Here is a 17,369-nt window from a genome sequence, read left to right on the forward strand (position 1 = left end):
AGCAACCCTCCCGTGAGCGGAGAAAGGCGCGCGTCGGCGCGCCGCAGCGATTCTCGCGTGCGCTGGCGCATGTGATCGATACCAAACACCGCCGGGATTTTCGCGTCCCCGCGCGACGTCACGACACCAGAGCCGAACAGGACCGATAGCGGACGAGGCCGACCGAGACCGGCCGAGGTATCGCGAGTCACGATAGCAGAAGCCGTCGACGCGAGCACGGCCCAACCGTCATCGTCGTTTCGACGTCGTGGCCACTTTGTTGCCGCCGTTCGTCCACGCGGAAATCAGTCCCCGTCGCGAGCAACCCGCACCATCGCGGAACCGCAGCGAAACGCCGTCGTGACCCACGGAGCCTCGGTGAACGCGAGTCGCGCGCGAAAGTGTTACCGAGTGGTGTGTTTCGTCTCTTGACTGGAAAGGTCTCAGTACGAGGGCACCAAGTCGTCCAGGAATCCAAGTAAGTTTAAACAAGTGATCTACTCCACTCGGCACCTCGAGATACAATCTCCGTCCATCTCTGCTGAACGAGTTTCTTGGGTTGTCATCGATATCACAGGCTAGAATGATCCTTCCCCTACATTTTCCAATTTACGGGATCGAGTTATCTTGAAAAACGGCGCGGCGACACCGTTTCGAGTCCGGAGCGGACGACGCGTCTGTATGTCTGACCACTGACGGGATATTCTACTGTCACGTAACGCGTTCATCTCCGTCCCTTGGTTTCTCGCGATGATTAGAGGGACAGTCAAGGATGAATTAGAGGGAGGTTAGATCAGAGTATCCTCCGTAGGTGGATGAGGGGAAAATTTGCGTATATCTGCCCTGTCTGACCAGCGACGAGCCGCAACCCCTTTGGGTCGCAGCGCAGCTGAGCTCGACCGGGCGCGACCCACAACCCTACATTCGCGGTCTGCGGCGTGACCTAACCTCAACTCACCCCACCTTGGGCGAGCTTCGTCGCCACCCTCACCCCCTCCTCCTACCCTTAGCGAGATCGCAACGGCAGGGAGGACTTTACGCACCGGGTTTATCGTTTTGATTTCACGCCAGTTAACGCGTAGATTCCCTCGCTGCGGACCACCGCGCTCGCCCAGGTCTGGATCTCACCAGGTTCACGCTGGAAGCGTGTCACTTTCTGCGCTAGCTGCCCAAGGTAACGGTGCAGAGCTGCCATAACTTTCGAACGGTCTGGTCTGACCTTGGCAGAGAGAGAGAAGCTCGCGTATATTACTATCAAACGACGACGTCTTCCGGTGGTAGCGTTAATTAATGCTAATCGATCTGACGGATCGCGAGCGACCTTGTTATCACTGTAACGATCGCCACGACGACGATACAATCGGCCGTTTGCACAGACGTTTGTGGAAACTGTCCGCCTCGATCTTCAACCGTGATACGTGAATAGATTGCTCGCGGAATATGCAGTGACGACATCGATGTACCGTTTGATTTTATCGAGTGTGTACTTTTGCCTGGACAATTTGCGGCGGCTTTATGGAATACTGTCATTGAGAATTATTAATAAACTTAGCTTCAACTGCGTGGACATCTGTTTAGTTGTTTCGAGTCGTGTATTGGACAACTGTATCGAAATTATTTGTAATTCTCGTGGTATCTGTTCGCGTTCTACTACGCGCGATATCTTCGCAAGGTAAATAGAATCTCGTGACCTGCAGCGTGAAAGAAACGTAAATATCGAAGGATGTAGAGGTAAGCATTGATGGGTACGTCAGGTGAGACAATAAGCGAGCACGTGTCGCCGTATCAAAATTGCTTGGCTCACTGAAATTAAATTGAATTATCCACCGCAGCGGATGGCAACAGCGTGGAAATTCAATTTACATCTTACGTGGTTGCGGTAGTGTCGTATCGTATACCAGACGCTGTTGGAAGCTATAGGCTCGACTTCCTTACACCGTTCGCGCTCGCCAGACGGTACCATCGTTTCGCTGTGTGTGTAAGAGTACACCTACGGTTTCGATTGTTTGCTTATATCGAGTCTAAACTAGACTGCTGTCTACACTCTGCCACCAATCGACATCCGCTTAAAGCTTGGCGTAAACATTTATCCAACGTGCATTTGCATCCCCTCTCCCCAACAAAATTACGCAGCATCTCCCGCAGTTCCGCGAGATCATCGAAACCGACTCCATTCTTCTCCCCGCGAGCACACAATCTCGTACAGAGAATCCAAACTCTCCAGGCACTTGGGGGCTCCGACCAGATTCGAATCGATCGCGCTAACCCCTTCCTCGCTCTCTGTTTACAGATACTCGAGCCTCTCTCCGGCCACATCTTCTCCAGCCGTTCTCTCGCCACTTCCGTTGGCCGCGCCGTCCCCGCCAGACGCACGCAGACAAAAGCTTGCAATCAAGCCAACCGAGAGGGAAAAGAGCTCCGCCGCGGAGCGCACCAAGAGCGCGCGGCGAGGGTGGGCGAGGGCAGAAGAAGAGCTGGGTCGTGAGGGGTCCAAGGAGCGTAGCGTTTGGGTGTGATGTGGTGGAGCCCCCCGGAGGGCCGCGGGGGCAGGAGGTTCGAGTCAGATCGGTCGTGAGGGCCCCAGGCACGGCTCGGCTGCCCCGCGGCGAGGTCGCCGGAGGGGCGGAGGAGGAGGTAGGATGGTGTGACCTCCGGCGTTATCCCGCCCGACGCGGAGGTGGTGCTGGAGGTGGCGGAGGCGGCGGCGGAGTCGAGCAGCAGCTGCTCGACTCGGAGGAGGAGGAGCTGACGGCGATGTCGAGGCAGCTTCGCGGTGAACGGGACCACGTGAGCCGTTGCGACCTCCGAGAACAGCGCGACCTCCGCAACCTTCGGGACCGGCGCGACGACAGGGACCTCAGGGATCTGAGGGACTACCGGGACGTCAGGGACTTAAGGGACGAGCGGGACCTCCGGGACGTCAGGGACGAGCGGGACCTCCGGGACGTCAGGGACGAGCGGGACCTTCGCGACGTCAGGGACGAGCGGGACCCCAGGGACGCTAGGGACGTCCCTCTGGAGAGACACGGCCCTGGTAGGCACCATCGGAACGAGTACCTGGATTACGATCATCATCCCACCGCTGCGTCCACCTCGGCACTCACCAACAATCCGGTGAGTCTCTTACCTGTGTCCTCGGACCTGGTCGCGTTTAGGGAGCATGGTGCCACGGATCGTTGGCAGGGGTGAGTGATAAGCGGAGGTGTATTGTCGCTGCGGGAAGCGGCTTGGAGGAGTTTGGGATAGTGGTAGCGGATCGTGTGGTCGCTTTGGGACTCGGTACTCTGAGGCGTTGGGTAGGTCAAGGTTTCTTAACCACGGCCTGCTTCAGAGAGTCCTAGGTGGGAACTTGGTTTTAGGAAATGGAAACGAGGCTTTAGTAAACTAGTTACGGGCAAATTAAAGTTTGAAAAGAATCAGACCATTCACGTGTATATCATCCATGTACGCGTGAATACACATACGTACGCGCGAAAAGACGACATCAATTAACGGAGCCATATGGGCTTATCTATTATCAGAGCAGTGACAGCCTCGAGAGTGTACATTTCCCTGTTATCTTCTTCGACCAATATTGAGGTCTTCGGGAATTTCGAAAAGTTAGTTTGAGTTCGAGGCAATTACAAGTTGGGAGAGTCGAAGTCGTTCCTCTTGCGGTGTTATCTCCCTCAGTCAAACACTCGTGGAGAAGAACTGGATCGAAACTTCGACGTCCCGCGGAAGCTCACCTTTATTGAATCCCAGAATGATATTTCTGCATAACAGTATGGTACATCCGATGCAAATTGAAGACGGCGGTGGATGTTGCACAAGACGCCATCGAGCTTGCAGATTCCAGGGAGCAATATTTACGCGTGCATGCTGCTTTACGTAAAAGCTTTCGGAGGGAAGGGGAAATGTTAAAGCACAACTGTTTGCCGCGCAGCTCGGAATGCGAATTATTTCTATTTCAATATTTCTTCGACTTCGCGTTGCGCAATATTACGTTACACAGCCGCGTTACTTTCTCGAGTCCGTACGCAGACATTCCATCCACCGCGATCATCGACAGAGACAATTTCTATTTCCCGTATCGCCAGCGGTCGGGCGCCAATTTTACAATAATTTATATACGGAGTAGAAAGTATGGTACCGGCCGCGTTTGCGCAACAAGCCCGCAATAATATTCGTATATGCAAATATTAATCCCCAGCTGGGCGACGTTAATTTATCATCAGTGGGAGGGGTGAACGTTACTTTAATGCGACCAGAAGGATTCCGGGGAACTAGTTCGCCAGGGGAAAGCCGACTAATCTATTCCGGCTGAAAGAATTGTATGCCGCGGAACGAGCGGGGTGAACGCAAGAAAATGAAAGATGGCAGGCGATCAAAGCGAGCACTCTCGCCCTAGTTGCTCGTCATCCCTGATATCCACGGTATCCAGTGACCGCGGGTCTTCATTTAGCGCCTCTGCATCTTTCATAGGGGCTAGTTCTGTGGAAGCCGCAGCTATGCTGGTGCCTCTCGTTTGCAGCTGCATTCAACCTCGGCATCCTTCTCGCCCGACGCAGTCGTACACTCCCCGCGCACACATCCTCCTCTGGAGGGTCAGAAGTGCTAATGAGACAGGCACGAGATGATGGGGTGGAAAATGGAATCGAGCCTCTTTGGAACGCTTCCTTTTTAGCCCGATGAAAACGGGCGTGACGCGAGCGCGAGACCGGAAACTGGGCCACGCTTCGTCTCTCAAGGTCGATCCTCGGAGAATTTAATAACGCTACGGGATACTGGGGGATTTCGCAAGGGAGGGGACCAAGTGTCGTTAGAACAGTGGTCTTCTTTGGGGCAAGGGATGCGGGAATATTTAATTGTCAGTTTCGGTGTGGTTTGAGATTGGATCCTGGAGGAAGGCTTTATCGCACCATCAGAGATTAAGAGCGAGGCTTTCCCAGATAATATTCTCAGAACAGAGTCTCTGCGGTAGGAATATCTCGAGCTGTTAAGCTCGAAGGAAATTGAGCTTCTTCTCCAAATATACCTACCGCGGAATCCAACGCTGCGTGTTTACCGCAATCGCGCCTGAACTCGTCAGGAACTGCTCTCGTACGATCGATGATGCAAGAAGAACGTATCTGGGCACCCGTTGCTGATTTATACGTTTACTTTCTATTCGGTATGGAAATCACTGTACAACGTGCTCATTGCGCGTGTCATGCGAACGGGTTAAAAGCAGATTCGTTTAGCGCAAACACCGAGAATTACTGACATTTACGAAATATCCGGTTGTCGAATATTTGCATTCGGAGGCCAGCAGCTCTCCATACGGATCGGCTCCGATAAAATATTAACGGCCAGGGGACCGTTTCATCGCGGCCGCGTCGACGCGACAGCTTTTTTCGCGCGCTGGAACCGCGCTGTCGCTTCTTTGAATCGATATCGCAGGACGTGTGTCCTGGTATCAATCACGGGTGTATTTATCGGCGAAGGGAGGCCCTCCACTTATCTCCGTCGCGCGTACAACACGCTTTATAATCGTACACCTGTAATCATGCAAATCACCGGCCATGCATTTAAACGTAACTATACTACTATCACCATTGACGATCGCGCGAACTTAATCGAGACTCCCGTGGATGGCTGTATGCAGTCAATTATCGATCGTTTCTCAACGTCAGGAACGTATCGCTGTCTTCTCGAAGAGTAAGCGATTAATCGCATCGTTCCGGTGGACGAATCGATGGGACACTGTTGGAAAGTGAAAATCGTCCTGTAATGGGCGGCCGGGGGCAGAGGAGATATGTATAACGATGCTGGAAAATTGGGGCGGCTGGAATTGTAACGGGTTAATCGATTGGTCCGGGTGATTCCAGGATTCTCGGGTCATATCGGCTGTGCAGCTTTACGCGAGCACACGTAACGAATATAAATGAAACTTTGCATATTTATGGGATGTACCATTTCCGATAACGTCACGCTCATGTATGAATTTACCGATGAACGTTTGCGACTCAATTACCGGGCTGATTCGCGTTAAAATGTGCCTTTATATTTTATACTGTATTTCTGTTGGGTCAATTAGAGAATATTAAGTTTACTATTTAAGTATGCGAGTGCAGTCTACTTAACAAATTATCACATTACGCTAGGTACACCCGGATTATCCTAGTGCAGTCGAGCCTCGATAACTTGAATCTCAAGGGAAGGGAAAAAATATTCGAATTATAGAGGTTTCGGCTTACCGAGTTTTCGAGTACGAGAGGTTCAACCAACGAAATTTCGACTTACAGAGGCTTTGTACGACTGTTAATTTTTCGACTGTAAAGCAAGACAAAGTCAAGTTTTAAAGGTCAATTGTTTATTGTATACCTATAATCCAATATTTAATATACCTACAACTTATGTACTACATACATACCTACATATATAAAAATAATTATAAAACACATTTTATGCTCGAAATATTACTCTTTATTACATATTAAAAAAAATTGTGCTAGTATTTCAGTGTATTGTAAATCAATAGCATCTTCAATCGTGAATAATGCAGAGAAAACATTTTCCTCAATATTTTGAGATCTTTCTACGAAATTTCGTAATACATAGGTACATAGAAGTAAACTTCGACTTGCAAAGGTCGGAGTTCTTCTGAACTCGGAGTTGCAGAGGTGCAATACAGGATTTAACATGCAAAATATAGTTCGAGTTAAGTTTTATTTCGAGTGGTAGAGGTGTTTACAGCGGAACGGAAGGGAATGAAGAAAATTTTCGACTTACCGAGGTTCGACAGTATCCCCAGTCGATGTCTACTCGATCAAAACTCAATCTATAAATTCCGAAATACAATGAAACCAGAGGACTACCGCGAGCTACCGTCGACATACATAACAGCTTCGCTGAAACATCGCCTAGCTCGCTTTCGCTAATATCTCGGCCTCGTAAACCGCTGCCGCAGCAAATACCTGTCGTTACCAAAGACTTTTATACAACGTTCCTTGGCGCGCGAGTTCCCCGTGCCACGGTCTAAAAACCTCCTATATATCTCGTTCCCATAACTCACGGTGTTTCATTAAACGCGCGGCAATAAGGCGCTAGAGAAACGATCCTCCACCTTTCACTGAAACACAGAAGCCATTCGGTGCTCGGCCAACATCGCGGATAGATAGAGGAACCTGGGAGCGCCGTCTCTGAACCCGTGAAAAGCTAACACCTCGGGGAACCCACCCACGCGGTTCCCGAGAAGCCCACCGATCAGCAGATCCCATCTGCGCGGACCTGGGATCGATTACCGTGCACCGGATAGTCCTCCAAGTATATACGTCACGTCGCTGAAAGATTCAGCACCGCGGCCGCGTAAATAGCCAACGGTGTCGGCCAGGGTTCGCGGGCCAGCTGCATCGATCTTCGGCTGCATCATTCGATGTAACGAGCCGGGGGCATGTACGCGATCGTCGTGTTTATCGGGAGCGCGGGTGGCGATAAATTTGCCCGAAAGAAGGCCGACGTGCACGTAGCGCGTGGATGTCGATACGTCGATCGCTGGAGGGTAGGAGACCGTGGCAGGCAGCGCGTGTTCGGTCCGCGGAGTTCTCGAGGGTAGTGGGTCTCCCCGGTGGCTGCACGGTCCCCAGACCCGGTTCCATCGAATATAGGTCAGTGTACAAGCCGGCAGGAGCAAAAGATCAGCTCGGACTTTTAGCCGTGTGCACGAGATCGTCCTGGAGGCGAGCTCCACGGCCGTGCACGCGGCAAGGCGACTGCTAACGGCCAAACGGGTTTGGCGCACGGGTTCCCTCTCCTCCTTGTTCCTTCTCTCCCGTTTCCTTTTTGCCGAGATTCCTTCGGACGTGTCCCTCCCCCGCTCCCCCGGCCGATTCACTGTCGAAATTATTGTTAATGGACCGCTCGCGGTGCGTATCGGTACTCGCTGAACCGGTCGCTCTTCTTAAGGCAGAGGAATCCGTGCGACGCTTACCTGGATTAACGTCTCGCGTTCCGTAATTGAACGTCCCTTTGTTTCACCACTGATTCTGCAGTACGGATACTCTTTCGCTGGCTCTGAAATGGGTGGAGGTAATGTTGGGAAAGACTTTTTGAAAGACGTTTCATTATTTCTTCAAACATCTTCTCAGACATCCTCTTCCGAGTCGTCAGGTTTAAAATTTAAGGATACCTTCGACCTGTCTCTCCTATTCCATTTGATTTTATACAAACCTCGGGATTTAATTTCATCCCCCAAAAGCATTAGCCGCACTCTGAATCCTGCTTCACTGCGTGGCCACGGAGATACTCTTAATGGCAGCCCAAGGAGTCAACGCAGACATAAACTTTTACAACTCACACTCGCTGGTGGAGCCGCCGGACGAGTGACCCGCCATTTTTCCGTCCCACAATGCAACAAGAGCCCGAGGATCGCCGCGATAAAGAATATAGCGACAAATTCTCGTTTCTTGCCTCGAGACTGCCTCCCAACCCTCCTCTGAAATAGAGAAAAAGGGAGGAAGAAAGAGCGCGTGAACGTGGGAGGGAAAGAAACGGTCGGCGGGCGAGGGGGAGGGGAGGATAAAAAGAAGAAGCCGAGGAAGAAAGAGTATGTGAGGCGGTACGGGACGAACGTGATCGCGCGAGGCAAGACCCAGGGGCCTTTGTTGTCCTAGGCTGGCGGGCTTTCGGTCCACTTCTGGACTGTGTTTTGTTACAGCACGCCATAGTTACACTCTTTCTTTCCTCCCTCCATCGGCGCGGCCCTTAAACACGTTCTAAGCCACCGATCGCCCCCCGTCCCCCTCAGCCCTTCCTCGGCGTCCTCCGCACGCAAACAGGCGCAGCCACCGAGGCTACAATGTGGGCCGGCCGATACAGGCGGGCTCAGACACTCGAAAGCGGGCTTGAGTGCGAATCCTCGTCGACGACGGCTGCTTACGCTCCGCGGCGCGTACACCTGCGGAATTAGCCAGGAAAAAAGGACACCGCGGACAGCGACAGCGGACCAGGGTTCAGCCGCGTGCCTCCGAAATTGCAGAATTATGATTCTTCTCGGAATGCCTCGGCGAGTGTCGCCAGCTTGCATTAGAGCGGACGAGCAAACGTATAAACGAGGGGAGGCAGAGGGAGGCGGAGGAAAAAGGAAGCAGAGAGACAGGAGAGACTTCTCGGGGCTCGCCTCCCTCTTCTTCCCCCGCCGGTGCCCTTCGGCTATGAAAAAGGAACACGACCGACTGGGTGTGCACCCTCTCTGCCTTTGCACCTGATCGTAGCAGCCCTCGCCGCCCCTCTCCGCTTAATTGGAAAGATCCACGAAGATCGAGCATTGTTTGCGGACAAGAGTCGCGTGAAACACGCGAGCCGGGGATTTCTATGGTACATAGTCAGAGGCCTGGATCGTAGTTGGAGAGCGTAATAGAAGTTAACGCCAGCCCATTGGTGTACTCGATAACGCGCGCTCCTGGAATAATTATCGGGAGGGCAGGTGGCGCGACACGAGAAATTGGAGTTTCCGGTCCGCCTGGAATGCCATCCGGCTGAACGGGGAATAATACCAGCGGAGCAGCGTTGCTGGCGAATGCAATTTCGACGTCTGAGGCCTCGCGGTGCTAATAACTGACGAATCCCCGGGAATCGCGCCTGGCGGGGACGAATTCGCAGTTGCAGTCGATAGGGAGAGGTCTGAAATATGAAAATTGGTAGAAATTACTGTCCCCCGAAGCATCGCGGACAGTTCGTTTCTGAGGGTACCAGGTGGACGTAGGTGACTGCGTTTGTCGAGGATACAATGTGTAGAAGGATATTCCTCAGAATTTAGATAACGTTTAGATAACGTCCGCGTTATCATGTTTATGCAACGGTTACGCGGCTCTATATATAGCAGGATTAAGGAAAATGTGCAAACCGCTGAGGTTTATTCGTTTTATCAACTAGGAAGTTTGCTGGCAGTGATACGCTCGTAGCTGGGAGTACCGCTGCGCCCGTCAAATTAAAGATACATGGTTTTCAACTAATATCACCCGAGCTTTCACTTCTTCGAACGCTTGAATAATTTTCTGTCCCGAGATAAAGATCCGGATACACCGTGCGCGCTGCGAATCTGTCCCCGGCTCTGTATATCGATCAGCGGTCTGGCGCTCGACGGCTGGATTCCCTGCGCGCCGTTAATTAGACTTTGCACGCGTAAGAAGCTGGCAACTCTTCAGACGGGGTGCTTGAATCGTGATTATACAGGGCGAGTGTAAATGAGCGTCGGGAAGCTTGCATGCATTACAACGTTTAGTGCTATGTGCGCTAAATGCGAGGAGAGAGTAGCAATGAACATGGAACCACCTACCGCTGGCCGGCATGTAAGAAACAAAGTTTATTGGGACGTTTTTCTCGGGTTTCACAGGCAGGATACACCTGATATATCTCGCGACGCCCATTTAAACTCACCCTGCAAATCGCCAGGATAATCTCCTCCGCGGTGTTCGAAGGTATAACTCGTACGATAAATCCACCGTCACGATCCACTGAACTTCCGTTTGCTCCGCGCTGTAAATCATAAGCCAGGTTTGGGTTGTACGGTGGATTAGTTTGCGCAACGTTTTTTCCTCTCGTTTCTATGGCTTTTGTAACGAGCAAAGATACACCAGCGCGGCCGCAATTAAACGTATTTACGTAGCACGGTATCGCTTACGGACATCTGAAAGTATCCCAGCGACGCGTGGGATTTAAAAACAATACCTAAATAGTCGTGAACAGCGAAACGAGGCTGGACGATTAATTGGCTCCGTCGAGTATTCCTCTATCCACGCTTCAATAGCCATAATAGTTCTCGCTGGTATCTAGACCGAGCCGCGATCCTTCTCTCCGCAGAATGCTTAACAGCAACGTGGCGACCACGAGATACGAGGCACAGCATCTTCTCTTTAGAATTCTGCGTGTCCTTGTCACAAGTGTTACCGTCAACTCCCTCAAATGACTATCAACCCTCTCGCTGATTTTTCTCCCAAAGAGCACCCATCGAAAGCGCACACCCTCCTTCCAGCGAGCGGCCCTAACTAACGCAAATAAAGGCCCATCGTTCTCGTCGGTGGAATAATAAATCTGAGAAGAGAAAAGTAACCGTTGACGAGGAGATACAGAGAGCGAGATGGAGGAGCGAGGCCAAAGGGGGGAGGCAGGAGGATGGCCCAGCTACGGGGATGGTGCAAGGAGGACGGAGACGGCCGGATCCTTGCGTGAAATATCGCGGGGCTATCCGCGGGGACGGCTCGGCCGAATATTATTTCGCCTCGTAAAGATCCTGATGAGCGTCGGCCCGGGATTATTTAATGACGCGTGTATCTCCGCGTCGGTGCACGAAGCTCGTCCGTGGCAGGTATAAAGGTATAAAGGTAAGTAGGGTGGGCTCGGGCGCGGCGGGGGAGGGTATGGCAACTGTCTGGCCAGGTATGCGAGTGCTCGACCAGTACCACACCGCCGGGATTTACGCGTGTATGAGTGGGTGGAGAGAGAGAGAGAGAGAAGGATTCGTAGATGCGCGGCAGCGTGTTGCTTGGACCAGCCCCGGGGCTCTCGAGGATGGACTTGAAGCTCGCGGCAAATGACAGGGGATCGGAGGGCTGACCTCTCCGTCCCTTTCTATCCGCTGACCGTCGCCCAAAGTGTCCGTCCGGCAGTCTCCTTCCCTCCACCTCAGCCTGGGAGCAACAGTCCTTTCTCAGGTAAATCGAAACAGGTACCACGCCGACGTTTTTACCAATACCAGCGGAGCTGGAGAAGATTGCTGTCGATGCGCGGGCCCCGGAGAGAGAAAGAGGGTGTCCAGGATGGATGAGGGGGCGTTTTTCGGTTCCACCCGGTCCGAGGCGTCGATTTTTAGCGTGTGTTTACCCCTCATAGACGCGCGGTACCTGCCTGTGCTAAAAATATATATATATACGTATACCGCGAGTAGACGAGCGTCCCTCTACCTGGACCGAGCGTTTTCTCACGGAGCCATGTCCGCGGCGCGTTCATTAGCTCCTATATTCTCTCGGCCCCTTCTCCAGCCTCCCGATGACAGGAACTGAATTCCCCCGCGGATTTTGAAATAATTATAAGCCGCCCGAGCGTAAATCACGACGACCTCGTTGAACGTCGATGCCGCTGTAAAATCAGCGACCCGACCGTTTGACCTGGATCCGTCATTATTCCCAAGTATTGTTAGACTTTATGGCCGTTAATGATACAATTCTGTCGCAGCACTTGACGAATTTATCGCGATCGCTTGTCCCACGGCGCCGCGACGTTTTTGTCAGAACCCGGTGGAATTTCCACGCGCGCGATAGAGGGACACGGATCCTGAAATTCTGGCTTATTTATGGCCGACGGGGCTCGAGTTACTTCACCTGCCGCGCCACGGTTTCCCGTCAAACTCGTTGCGTTCGACTTCCGAAGCATCGCTTCGATTCTGGCCGAGAAGAAAGGCTCGGCTTGTACCTCATTTCGAGATTCCACGGCCACTTTATCATAGAGAATCTTGGTCGCCCTCTTTGCTCGCGGTCGAGAACACAGGCCTCGGCTACCTGACGTGTCCAGGGATGAAGGATCTCGGAAAGGATCTCCGGAGAGAAACGCGGGACTCGAGGCACCGGTGGACATTAGTGACACTTCATTAAGATAATTCCTACGAATACTGGCTTTCATCTGCTGCCCTTTGCTCGGCTCTCCCTGGCGCGGAAATGATCCCGAAATACGGCGACGAGGTGTTCGTTTGATAACTAACGATGCAAATATGAACTGCAGGTTCGCGCACTTGGAATTAGTCCGTGCTGTGTCCCACTAATCTCCAAAGTGCAGCGGATGCCTGCGAGAGTATCGAACGCTGGGTACGCTAACGATACATGTAGCTACAAATAGTTTGCCAAGTCTAATGAAACGGGGCCTAGAATCATCACTATCCAGAACGAAGTCTGTGACTTTACCTGTGCAAACAGTGGATGTTTCAAGACAGCTGACACACCAAGTTGAATTTTTTTTTTAAAAAATTGTAATTGCAATTTCTGTAGACCACTGTGTTTAGCTACCTATTATACAATCCCCTCGCGAAACAGACATACTTACCTCGAGTCCATGGACAGTTTGGACGGGGCATTATCGTGCAGATCCACCTATCCTCACGCAGGGTTTCGCTAATCTAATTCATTTCGCGGAACAGATTATTCGCGCCGCTCGTGTATGGACAGCTCTCTGTCCAAAGTGAGCCGCAGCTGCACCGTCGGTTTGACGAGGATTCTACGGCCCGTAATTATTAATCGCTCGCGAAATAAGAAGGTGGCCGTCAGAGCTGAAGCGCACTCCTCTGTGCAGGAAATTGGTCGGTGACTAGCAGCCGAGGCGGATAGCTCGCGAGCAATTTGGCGGCTGGTAACGAAGGGCCTGCGAAAACAAAGGATCGTCCCTGCTCTCCAGCCAATTGTTGCATTATTCATGCGTTTCTAGCAAGAAGCGGTCGTAAGCCATGCCCAGCCCCGGGACTACTCTTCCCCTGCCTCCCGAGCATCGTGCGTCCTCTCTTCTGCCTTCAAAATTCATTTTGTTCCCCTTGGGTGCCTTAGACGCACCATTAGTGCGCCTTGAGCAGCGTATGGCCCGGGCCCACCTCGATTACCGAGGAAACTAGAAGACCTTCGAGCCAGCTCCCTTCCTTGTCCCCAGAGATTGTGTCAGAAGTTTGACCGAGGTCCCTTCGAGAACCGATAGACCCGATAGGATATCACAGATCGGCAATGAGCAGCAAAGAAATGGAAGCTACCCAGGGTTCGTGGGACGCCCGTGTGTCAGGTTCGATTAATCTTCTTCCATATTCTACTCGACTACCCGTAATGTCCTGGAATTCTCTACTATAAATGGAATGCACCCTCGAGTGGTGGTTGAAGGTTGACGGATACTTGTTTTCTCCGTTCACACGCGTTCAGAGTGAAGCACGGGTGGAGGACGAGTCGTCTGTTCTTTGGGGGTGATTCGGGCCAGTTAAATTAATTAATAACGCTGATTTGTTTCTTGTGCACGCGCTCGGCCTATAAGCCGCGGGGTTTTGCGTTTGCGGGGGCCTTTGACGGGTCGGTACGATAAATATGGAGCAGCGTCTGGTCCATTCCTCCGCATTCCTTGGTCCCCGCGATCCACCCTGTTCCCAGAAACCGCGACTTCGGGACAAACGCGCGGCAAAAAGGGAGCGACGGCTGCCCGCTCGGATCCCGTCGCGGCATTTCGATCGCCTAGGATCGGGGAGAGAGCCCGGCTAAGCGGCTTTCATTGCGGCAATAAGAATTCCAGAGGGTCGTTAAGTTCGCTGAAATCCGCCGCGTGACTTTCTAGGAACTTCCAGGAACCCGCGGAAGATTCTGAAATTACGAAGCACGGAAGGCGGGCCGAGGCAAGAAGCGCTCCTCGCTCGAGGATCGCTCCGACCTGAGAGGACTTCTGATGAGTTCGTGAGGATAGAATTCAAGATTAATCGCCGCTCAAGTGGCTGGATTTTCTGGTGCCTATGAGATAAGTGAAGGGATAAATAATGCAATTTGTCGGAGGCTGCGGTGAACATATAGAGGGTGTTCTAAAAAAAAGGCCCAAGAACGTAGAAGTTTATTAAAAATATCCACTGAGTAGATACGGACTTGTGAATGAATTTTGATGGAGACGAAGGAAAGTAATTTCATGAAATACAGCGCAATGTCTTCTGTTTAAAAAGATGTTCGATACACTCTGCGATATGAGATTGCAGGCATCACTGTTAAATATGTTGGAATCGGATCGTAATTGGAGGTAAATCGGTATTCCAAGGTAGCATATTGATGTAGGTCGGGCCGAGGAGGGAGTAGCCTTTCCCTCTGGGCCCTTTGGACCGGCAGATTGCGATCACGAGCTCATCCCGGACCAGCGTGTTCTGGAAACCGGTAACTAGCGGTTCCAGGACCGATGGAACTCGGCCAAACTCCGAACATTTGGATTCTACCGTGTAGAAGGAGCCTTGGTATCGATTATCTACCGAATCGTGCTTCGCCTCGACCTCCATTTCCTTTTAGTAGCCTTTTATTCGCCGCGAAGGGAGCAGCATCGCGACAAAACTCCTCCTTTCCGCTCGTTTGAGCTTGCTTTAGCACTCAAGACGAAGAAAGAAATCATTCGGTCTTCCTTTACTTCAGCCCTGAATGATTCCGTCCCGGCGCGAGCAGTGATAAAACAGCAATTTACTACGCGTATCCCCGCGGATTATGCAATCTCCGTCCGGCTTCCTGGCGCGCAGAGCGGTCTATGAAAACGCGAAGCAGAAGAATGATTCCATAAATCCCCATGGTGTATCTTTATCGCTGGACGAAAGTCGATCGAGAGCGATCTACCTCCAGCCAGTCACGAGCCTTACGATCTGCGCAAGGAGCAGTTTAAATTCCGTCGCGTTAGATCGCTCGCGATCCAGGCCGGCCGGGTACATCAGGAAGTCGTGAATCGAGCGCGGGCTCCCGCGGCGAGACATTTGGCGATTTAAAAGGTTGCTCCTCGGGTCGTTGTAAATAATCACCTCCCAGCGTTCCATCCGATCCTGGACTCGGTGACAAGCTGCAGTCTCTCGATTATTCAGCTCGCGGAGCGGAGCCATCGAGGAGGGAGAAGGAGAGAGTCCCCCGTGCTAATAAAGAATTTATAGTCCTCGTTACTGGTACGGTTTTCTACGAATTAACGTTGATTACCAGGCCGACGTAAAAACCTAGAAAACAAGATAGGCGCAGAAACCGATTAAACGAATTCATGAATAACTTAAGACCGTTCGACTTGGCTCACCTGCCCCCTTCTCCGTCCACTTCCTTCGTATCTCCTCTTTTTTTTCCCGCTCCCTCCTCGTGCCACCTCCGAGGAATCAGAATTTATTTCGAGCTCGTAAGACGGCGGATGCGAACGAAACACTGACACCTTGCCAATATTCGATCAGCACGTAGGCATGGAATTGCTGGATGAGCAACGGCGCGAAGGATCAGAATGGAAGGTTAATCTGTGAGCAAAAGGACGAGCGGGGAATTAAAGGAGAGTCGTAAAGCTAGGTGATCATGGTGCTTGAAAGACGTTTCAGAGATCATTCTCTCGGTCCTCTCTGCGCGCATGCATTTGTCCTATACGGAAGAGGGCAATGCCGTTTTATGGACGTTCCAAGAAGATTTACGGGACGTGGGAGCCGTTGCGGATCTATGGGACAGCTCCCCGCGTCGTGTAACACCGTGTTTCTCTTCGGAGCCGAGCCTCCTCGGAACGGATGCAACGTTACGAGGTCGATGGTCGAGGATTTCGCATTCCTGCGAGAGCAGAAGTTCATTGGGAAGAAGGAAGCTGGTTGGCCGCTTTTGCGGTGATTGACAAGGGGTGTCGTGACCTGGGCATGCGCAGCTAACTTTTCACGAGCATTAGGCATTTGGCTAGGTCCTAATAGTCCTTCTTACTCATCGAAACCCATATTTGAAGTCCAATTCCACCCACAACGCGTTCATCCAGGTTATGATCTCCTCGAAAGGATCACTGGGTGAGTCCTCGAAGACGATGGTACCGAGGAGTCTTCGGAGGTAGCAGAGAAAGGATTTGGAAGTTGGGAGGTATCCCTGCAAACGCCTCTTGTCCCCGTGGATAAATTAAAATCGCTATCTGCGCCGGCCGTAATCGATGCGAATTAATTGCGAGACACCCGGTACAGCCAGCCCCAGGGAGCAATGCGTGAACCACAGACGGTGGAGAGGCGATCCACGGGACTGGATTCGCCGGGCGGGCCGTTAATGAAGATAAAAATCTAATTAGCCGGCCATAAACGAACACCGGGAATTTTTAAGGCCGTCCAGCCGACATGTAGCCAGGCGCAAATTCATGAGCTTCCTTCCTCTGCGTGGCCGCGGTAAAGAGGATCTCTTTCGAGGCTGACGTCACGCGGGTGAGAATGCGGTCAGTCCGGATGGGACCCCACGATAGTCCTAGGAGTACTGGGTGTAGAGGATGCGATTAAAGCGTTGCTCGCGCCGAGGAGAAGCATTTTTTCGATGGCGATATAGATTCCTTATTAATCTCCGCGTGAAAGGTGTTGGATCCACGTGGCGGAGTAACGACTTGGATTTATAGGAAACGTATAGGCAGCCATGTGTGCTACCGAGGACAATTGCGACCTAAACACTTATAACTCTATTCCTGCTACAACTTTCTGGGGAACTGTAGGTAAACTAAGGTATTGGAACACTTTATAAAGACTAATTTAAAGATACTTTTGTGACACGTAGTAATTACCTTAGGAATCCACTCCTATTTGAATTTACTCTCCCTTGAAAACTTCTTTCATTCCTTTCACTGATTGTGCATGAACTATTTAGGAGAAGTTCTGTTTGCCGGGCCTTAGTTTCAAACTACGCACGTACACTTCCTGGAGCGTG

General features: G+C 51.7%; 1 protein-coding gene across 2 annotated transcripts; it reads left to right on the forward strand.

Moving 5' to 3' along the window:
• Positions 1–1,000: 1,000 nt before the first annotated feature.
• Positions 1,001–17,140, forward strand: LOC143374729 (uncharacterized). Of its 2 annotated transcripts, none has more exons than XM_076823114.1 (3): positions 1,001–1,153; positions 2,270–3,093; positions 4,444–6,157. In XM_076823114.1, the coding sequence occupies exons 2-3, from the start codon at positions 2,734–2,736 to the stop codon at positions 4,651–4,653; spliced, it is 570 nt and encodes a 189-aa protein (XP_076679229.1). In that variant the 5' UTR covers positions 1,001–1,153; positions 2,270–2,733; the 3' UTR covers positions 4,654–6,157. The 2 variants fall into 2 exon arrangements, with proteins under 2 accessions (XP_076679229.1, XP_076679230.1); XM_076823115.1 differs by lacking the exon at positions 4,444–6,157 and adding an exon at positions 14,290–17,140 and having other exon boundaries at positions 1,003–1,153.
• The last annotated feature ends 229 nt before the right edge of the window (positions 17,141–17,369 follow it).

Source organism: Andrena cerasifolii, chromosome 11, assembly GCF_050908995.1.
Source record: "Andrena cerasifolii isolate SP2316 chromosome 11, iyAndCera1_principal, whole genome shotgun sequence".
Lineage (NCBI taxonomy): Eukaryota > Metazoa > Arthropoda > Insecta > Hymenoptera > Andrenidae > Andrena > Andrena cerasifolii.